This window comes from Trematomus bernacchii, unplaced genomic scaffold, assembly GCF_902827165.1.
Source record: "Trematomus bernacchii unplaced genomic scaffold, fTreBer1.1, whole genome shotgun sequence".
Classification (NCBI taxonomy): domain Eukaryota; kingdom Metazoa; phylum Chordata; class Actinopteri; order Perciformes; family Nototheniidae; genus Trematomus; species Trematomus bernacchii.
Genome location: NW_022987723.1, coordinates 857,969 through 866,893, shown reverse-complemented (window position 1 = coordinate 866,893; position 8,925 = coordinate 857,969). Strand labels below are relative to the sequence as shown.

The 8,925-nt window shown below is 38.1% G+C and overlaps 2 gene segments (V, D, J or C); one reads left to right on the top strand and one right to left on the bottom strand.

Annotated features, from left to right (window-relative positions):
* Positions 1–977: 977 nt before the first annotated feature.
* On the bottom strand, positions 978–3,148 carry LOC117493826. The segment is given in 3 exon segments: positions 978–1,570; positions 2,891–3,013; positions 3,133–3,148. Coding segments are annotated over 3 exon segments (462 nt in total).
* LOC117493777 lies at positions 3,091–4,352 on the top strand. The segment is given in 2 exon segments: positions 3,091–3,642; positions 3,735–4,352. Coding segments are annotated over 2 exon segments (384 nt in total).
* The last annotated feature ends 4,573 nt before the right edge of the window (positions 4,353–8,925 follow it).

Below are 8,925 nucleotides of genomic sequence, written 5' to 3'. Positions count from 1 at the left end.
AGAACAACCATCAAATCACACAGCTGATCCATAAACGGAGTTAGAACGTGCAATGGACTTCACCCAGACCTTTCAAGTATCACTTGTCATCAACAATTCAAAACTAAATTAAAAAAAAATTCTATTAGCAGATTACTCCAGCTAACAAATATTGGGTATTCCCGGAATCCATTTTTTTCATTTTATTATTATTATTTTTTTAACTAATACCTTCTCAGTTTGTTTATTTATTTAATATGGTCAACATTACTTTACATTTTTATTCATATCGTTATGGGGTTGAATTATTATTTCAGCCCTGGAAATTGTCTTGCAATATTTGTATTGGTGTATATGTGTGCATTTGTGTACTTATACACTTGAACATGTGTATATTTTGTGTATGTGTGAACATATGAATGTAAAAATAGTCACTTGAAAATAAGTGTTCATAATGTTTATCTGCATATATTATTATTATCATTATTCATTTGCCAAGTACAAGTGTACATATGTATATATTTATACATAGTATTTTCATTTAAAAAAATGGAAGTTGAAACTGCTATTGACATGTGCAGAAAATGACCCTATAGTTTTACTTATATATATATATGCATTTATTTTTTTCTTACCCTAACTTTTACTTATTTTTTTCTCCAGTTTTCTTTAGTTTTCTTTATTTCTTTGTACTCCTTCATTTCTATACGTTTTTGACGCAATAATGCCAATGTTATATTAGGATGATTCACAGGAGGGCTACTTCCCATAAGCTATGCTTCAGCCCTCCCGCTTCTACTAATTTTGTTTATCTTTGTGTGTATGAATTATAATTCTTTTTTTTGTATGAATTTAGTAGAATAAAATAATTACAAAAAATTAAAAAAACTGTCCCACAGTCATTATAAATGATATTAATATAATACAAGGTTTCATACTGAAGGTATTAATACATCTTTCTCACAATGAACATGAATGAAAGAAATACAAAGACACTGTCTCATTTTAATCAGCATTTTTATTTAATGATGGTTTAAAGCTCACGCCACATTTGAGATGAATGATGAGTTTCTGTTGGAGTGAAACAAATGAAATCCAGTTGAATTGTGAGCTGATGAACAAACAGGAGAATATGCAGGAAGTGAGGATTAGAGAGCAGCACTAACAACTGAACAGAGACAGCAGCAACATGTGAGCAGAGGAGATGTGTGTCTTCATGAAGATCTCTACCAAAGAAGCTGCTTCCTCTCCAGACAGGAAGTGATGCTCTACTCCGAGCAGCGGGCAGGGTCCAGGCTTTGAGTGACAGGGCTCTGTCCACTCAGACTGGCCTCACAGCTCACTGAGCCCGCCCCCCTCCAGCTCTCTGCAGAGAGGCTCAGGGTGCTGCTCCAGCTGTAGCGGCCGTCGCTCCCCAGGACCTCCGGGCTGTGGGACCCCCCTGAGGAGCTGCTGCTGCCCCCCAGCTTCCAGCCCAGCCTCCAGGCGGAGGGGAAGCCCCCGCTGGCCAGACACACCACGGTGGCACTGCCCTGCTGCAGCTCCTCTCTGGAGGGGGGGAGGACGCTCAGGGTGGGCTGCTGCACACCCACTGGAGCGGGGAGGGAGGGGGGGGAGGCAAAGGAAGACATTAGAGTGAAAACTGGATTATAAGGTCCTTTTTTGATGTTGTCATTTTGCTGCTGTCAAATCCTTGTGTCAGTACTTTACGATACCAGTCACCTCTGTGGAAACATTGGTATCACTGCCTTTTCTAATTTACATTTGAGTGTTGTACGTCTTTTAAAAATGGACCTTGAGTCTCTTCAATAAAGCTGATGATGATGATGATGATGAGGAAAGTAATAAACTTGTGTTTTCTTTTAAAAGAACATCCATAACATTCATCTGTTTGCAACTTACACATTATGTATCTAATATATTATATTCCAATTACTTGTATATAGACTCTCCTTGCACTATTGTATCTGTGTTATTGTGCTGCTCTGTGGGAGGAGCCTGTGACCTAAGATGTTCACTAACATATCTGCACTGTAGCTCTGTGGGAGGAGCCTGTGACCTAAGATGTTCACTCACATATCTGCACTGTAGCTCTGTGGGAGGAGCCTGTGACCTAAGATGTTCATTCACATATCTGCACTGTAGCTATGTACACATGACAATAAAAGCCTTGAATCCTTGAATCCTTATATTTCATCAAATAAAACAGAATAAGTTGTGCTGCTGTTACTCTCATAAATCACTCAGGATCAGACCCCCACATGATTCAAGTGTGAATGACTGACTTTGTGTAAAGTGAGCAAGCTAAAGATTCATTGATAATAATGATTGAATATCTTCATATGTGTGATGATGTTCTTTAAACTGACAGAGCTGAACGTCTCAAGTGAAAACAGTTCAAACATTTATCATCTGTCTCTTTCACTTCCTTTTCACTGCATGTCAAATCAATGAACCGTGAACACGACGACAAGCTGCATTCACTGATACAATCACACGTTTCAAATGAATCCATATTTAACTTGAATTCAACAAAATAGTTCATATTTTAATAGACAATAGATAAATAATGTAAATAAATACAATATTGTGAACTACAAATGTAAAACTGAATGTGGCGGAGACGTCACGCTTTAACAAATCTTAATAAATAAAAATATTGAATATAAAGTTGTTATGATAATAAAATATAATATAGAAAATATACAAGTTATTTGCTTTAAGAAATGTATTTGTAAGAAACTAACAATTAATATAGAAGTCTGCAAAGGTTCCTTTCAGATTACAAGAGGAGCTTAATACAAATATAAAAATGGAATCTAACATTTTTTTAAGTTGAGTCTCATTTAATAATTAATGAAAGTTATATATTTGCTATAAGTTGTATAAAATACAAATCTCTGGTACTTACAGTCAACGTTGAGTTTGGTTCCTCGACCAAAAGTGTACCACAGTGATACAAACTCATTAAGTGGCCGTACAAAAACCTCCTGCACTGTCAACAAGCATGTATCCACTGAGAAAGCTCCCTGATCTCACTGATAACAGAGACAAATATACAGGTTTCAAATTAACAAAGCTTTTCTAAAGATATGGATTACATATCTGGAAGAATTAATATGATTTATGTCATTTTTCATCACTTTTCTACACCTGGCAGAGAAACCATTACAGTCTTCTACACAACTAACTTTGTCAGTTTTATATTAGTTTCTACATGGTTAAATGAACATGAGGCTTTTAAATAATAGTTATTAACAAATGTATTTGAAACAGAACTGAAACATGTTATTTATCTACAGTGAATCTCTGTATGTATGTTAATGTCAGACAAACAGACATATCATACCAACCACAGTGGACACAAACTCAAATCCTCATCTCCACTCCTGATATAAATATGTTCTTCCATTCAGATGATAGACGGTGTAAATCCAGACAGCTTTCCTCCTGGTTTCGTGTCCCACGTTGCCTTCAGTGTGCTGAGAGCAGAGAAATCATTTCCATAGAGAGGAGGCTTTGCATGGTCAGCTGATCCTCCAGTGAGAAGGTTTATAGTCCTGTGAGTTCAACACTGCAGGACTCACATCTGTCAGTCAGCAGAAAGCACCATGACTCTCATCACCATCCTCATCTGGACGCTGGCCTGCTGCTGTTTCACAGGTTCATTCACTCAGCAACATTTCAAACATCATGTGCTGCCTTTCCTCTCCTTTCTTTCTGCTGAGAAATCAATGATCTGTTTTTGTGTGCAGGATGCAGCGGTCAGGTGACTGTGACTCAGCCTGCAGTCGAGACGTCTGCTCCAGGATCCACCGTCACTCTCTCCTGTAAAACCAGCACAGATGTTTACGCAGATGGCAATGGTCAATATATGTTCTGGTATCAACAGAAATCTGGACAGCCTCCAAAGCTCCTGATAAAACTAGTGAGCACACTTGAATCAGGAACAGAACCTCGGTTTAGTGGCAGTGGAAGCGGCTCTGACTTCTCTATGACCATCACTGGACTGAAGGCTGAAGATGCAGCAGTTTATTACTGTCAGAGTTTCCACGTCATAAACAGTGCTTTGCAGTTCACACAGTGATTTGTAGTCGTACAAAAACCTCCCTCAGTCAGACTGCAGAGACTCTGAGCTGTTACAGCAGGAACCACCTGCAGCTGCTGAAGAGGAAGAGACTGACACAGCCCACTGAACTCAGAGCTGACAGGAACCCACCCAGCACTATTCACTTCTTATTCTTAAATATACATATGTTAATGGATTAATGAGATTAAACCCAGTCCAAAACACATTATATGTAAAAGCAGCATTATACACAAACCTTATTGTGATCTCTGCTTCCCCGAATTAAAACAACAAACGCTCTTTATCTTTTCCCCACATGTCTCCACTCGGTGTGCTTCACAGCAGGAGCATCTCTGGCCTCTCTGGAGTTATTATTTCATCATTATTATAAAGATCCTGGTTAAAAATGACAAAGATCAATCTAATGAGGTCTTTAAAATGTTAAACGGTGGCTGATTAAAACCCTCTTATTCACATCAATCAATGAACTTATCCATTAGTTAACCTCAAATTCACATCTTAGTTAAAAACTTCAGGTTTTCTAACAACCAGTTTCATTGAAGTTTCCTGAAATGTTTTTTTGTTCCATTATTGAAACCAAAAACAGCAGGAACATCCAAGAGACGTTGAGTTTGAACATGATTTGACCCCTGACCCCCCCTGAGACCACCAGTGCAAAGCAGAGGCTTTAGGACTAGCAGACGTACATCACAATCAGAATCAAGTTTATTACCAGATACTTTGACACATACAAGGAATTAGCTTTGGTGTCTGGTGGTACGAACACAAACAATCTAAGAAAAGAAGTTGCCATAGTAGGTACAAAATATAAAGGAAAAAAAATAAGTATTTACACCAAATTTAAATGTAAAAGACCTTAAAAGCTAAAAAACTAAAACACTTACGACAATTAATATGTGACAATATATGGCAAACTAGTGAATTATATTTAAAGTGGAGGGCTGTGCAGACATGTGAGCAAACATGTGTAAAATGCAGTCAGAGTTGAGCATGAACATGGCTCACAGAATTAAGAAAGGAAAAAGAACAAGGTGTTGTTCACATGATGTGCAATAATGTAACTCTGTGTGACTGGCGAAGCCACACACAGTCTACTATTCGACATACTTATTAGTGTGAATGCTGTTCAACTATTGTTCTTCAAATCTTTATTCTTCCACATCTTATTATTGTGCTTTCTTCCTGTAGTTCCTGCCTGTGTACATGACACAAGCTGCTCACAACCAATTGCCCCTTGGGGGATTAATAAAGTTGTTGATTGATTGATTATTTCAACCAGATTTCACCGTCTAACTACTTCAGCATACTTTCAGCTACAGAGACCATTCACATATTAAAATGTTCAGCTCCTTCAGGACATGTGTGCTATGACTTTTCTTGTTTTTGACATTTATACTTTTTAAAATATACCGCTTTTTAAACTTTTATTTGTACAATGTAACCCAATGGGAGTATCCTTCAAATCCTCTTTTACCTACACCGTGTTTAAATGCTGCTCCTTCAGAATACTTTCAGCTACAGACTTCATTCCAACTTTGAAACGGTCACAAAACATTCAGCTATTACATTTGTATTCAGCTTTTTGATATCTTTTAGAGTTTCTCACTCATCAACGTTTAAGTGTTGGTAAATGTTCAGGCCGTTTTAGATTATATAATGGTTGTCTATGGGATGGACTCTTCAGGGCTAGAGTGCGTGACATCATCACTTAGAGTGTAGAGGGTGGTGCAGCTGCCTGGTTTGGCACCCCCACTATAACTTTGTCAAGGGTGGTCGTACTCCCACCAAAATCACACTGGTGTTTGCTGACCCCCTCTAGTTTGTGCACACTAAAGCATTTTACTCTGGGCTCAGAGTAAACTAAAGAGGGGCTTCCACATGTGGCAGACCAGGTGTTGGTGCTGCCGGATTTGGCACCCCCCCTATAACTTTGTCCAAGATAGTTGTACTGTCACCAAAATCACCCCCCGGTGTTGGTTCTTTCCATCTTATCTGAGAAGGTTTTCCATCTTCTGTCTAATGTTATGTTGGTGTCTCGTTTCGGTCATAACGCCATTTGCTGGTTTCAGAGTTATCTAACCGACCGTACTCAATGCGTCAGGTTGGGTAGTACTGTCTCTGACCCTGTCACCTTGGAGAAGGGAGTTCCACAGGGCTCTGTTTTGGGGCCCTTGCTCTTTTTATTATATGTAAACAATATTTGTAATCAGATGCAATTTTCTACCTATCATATGTATGCTGATGACACTATTGTATACTCATGTGCTCCTTCTCTGGATATGGCCGTATCCAATTTAAAATCTTTTATTTTATCACGCTGCAGCATGCGCTTCTTGATTCTAAACTGCTATTGAATGGTAAGAAAACCAAAGCACCATGCTGCTCTTGCATTAATAAGTAGTGCACCTTTCTTACTGTCCCAAATGTGCACAATATAGTGACTGCTTTTCGTCTTTTGTTTACTTAGTTGTGTTCTCTGTATTTTAAATGTCTGTGTTATGTGTAAGAACGTGTAACATTGCTGCCTTCTTGGCCAGGTCAGCATTGTAAATGAGATTTTGTCTCAATATTTTAATCTGGTTAAATAAAGGTTAAATAAATGTAAAACATTTTTTATAGAGACATGGAAAGAGATGCATGATGCAACTTAGAGACAAAATGACCAAAGAGAGAGAGGAGAAAATAGACGCAACAAGTCCACAAAGAAATGCAAAATGATGAGAAAGAGGCATGACGCCACAAAGAAGTGCTAAATTACTTCATAAAGAGGAAAACAACTACAAAGAGACACAGAAAGACTCTAGATTGTTATACAGGGCGACTGCAAAGCGATAAAGACTCACAAGAGAACTTTGCTCCGATAAAGAAGGGACTGTCACTATATCTCAGATTCTGTACATGATGTGAAAGATTCAAATGTCTTTACATACTCCTATTTCGACACAAGAGGGCAGCATTGTTGTTTTTTATGCAGATGTAACACAGACAACTCTTTGTTGGGCTTGATGCACAATTATCCAGTTTTTAAATAAGGTTATTGCTGTTTTTACTGCTGGTACTGGTAGTCTACATCCAGGGTGAGATACTGATTTGAGTCTACAGAGAGTGCATTAACCAGCCTTTACACACATAGGGTTAGTTTAGTTTAATGTTCAAACTGTTCTTCAGATAAAATAGTTTGCATTTAGTAGCTATGTTTTATTTCTCTGTCTCTGGGCTGTAGTGGATTTGAAATGAAAGTCACTCCCACCACCAAGAGCTGAAGATGCATGAAGTGACTGCTGTATGGGAGCTAATGTGGGCCTCATATAGTCATACAAGAACCTCCCTCGTATGAAACAGCGTACAGAGTGCTGAGCTGTGACCTGACCTGAGGTTCTGATACGCACCACCGGCACAAACGTACAGAAACTACATGAGCCCCAGTCAGAGGGGAAGTGAAACTCAAATGTTCCCCTTTCCTAATCCAGATGTTCAATTATATACATAGTCACTAAGAACAAAAGGCCATCTCTGATGAGAGATTAATGTAAAACAGGATCTACAGTGTGACACTATGTGACTAGTACTGTGTTGCACATTTATTAACCAGGCAATACATTAAAATGCATAGATCAGGGGTGTCTTGTATATTTTGTATTGACCCTCAGCGAAGTCTAAAAGTATAATGGAATATGGCCCACACCTGAAACTTCAGCTTGTCTTATATTATACTTCTTAAATATATATGTTGACATATATTACATAGTAGTATTCATGTATTAATAAGCCCACTTTTCAAATAAATTCAGTCAATTTAAGTTGAAAACATTTTCTAACAAATCTTAGTTGATGAAAAAAAAGCCCAATAACTTATCTGCATAACAAGCTTGAAATATATACTTCATATTTCCCCTTATCTTAAGCAATCTGAGGCTTCTGTTTTAAGGGATGAGCTGCCAACACTTGTTATAACAAAATTAATGAAACCCTATGGAGAGCTGTGCGCTTTTTTTCTTAAATCATATTCAGGTAACAAGCATGATTTACCTACATTTGATTGACTTTGCTAACTTATAACTTAATTTATGAGGCAAAATACCTCACCTCTAGTGAGTGGCCCAGCCCCTTGTTTGTTTTTCTCTATGCGGCCCCCTCATTGAGTTAAAATCAACCAGTCTTGACAGACCTGTTAGATATTAGATGTCTCTCTGTTGCATGGCATGCTGTGTCTCTATTCAGTGGATTTGATAACAAGAAGGGACATCCTAGTGAATCAAACACTCAGTGGATATTGTGTTCAATGTAGATGGATTTGCCAGCGGGGGAACTGTTAAACTGTTCATGAGATACTTAAGAAAGAAGTGGAAACAAGGAGAGATGTTTGCAAAGAAAAGAACGTACCAAGAAGAGCATTACCCTCACATTTAAGAGTGACTCTGAATGACCAAATGATGTTCAAGAGATGTTAAACTGTAACTAAAACTCACCTCAACTGCATTTTGGTTTCACAAGGACAGGTGTCTGCTTGACGTGTGAAAGGTCATTTGCATGATTGTAATGCTTCACTGCTCCTCACAGTTTTAAGGTCTCGTGTCACGTAGAGTCTGAACCGTGTTCCTGCACTCATCCTGAAAACTGGAGATCATGTTGTCAGTAACTCTGCTTGTCATGTTGGGCTTTCTGTGTCAGGGTGAGAGACTTTGAAAATGTATCATCTGAAATGATAGGAGTAATGTATGTGTGGTACAATGTGTGTCTTTTCTTTTCATGTTTGCATCCAATGTGCTTTGTCTATAACTCTTTCTATTATAATTTAAACTACTGCTACATGTTGTTGGTTATCTAACATTTCACTTCTCATTTCAGAGTCTTCT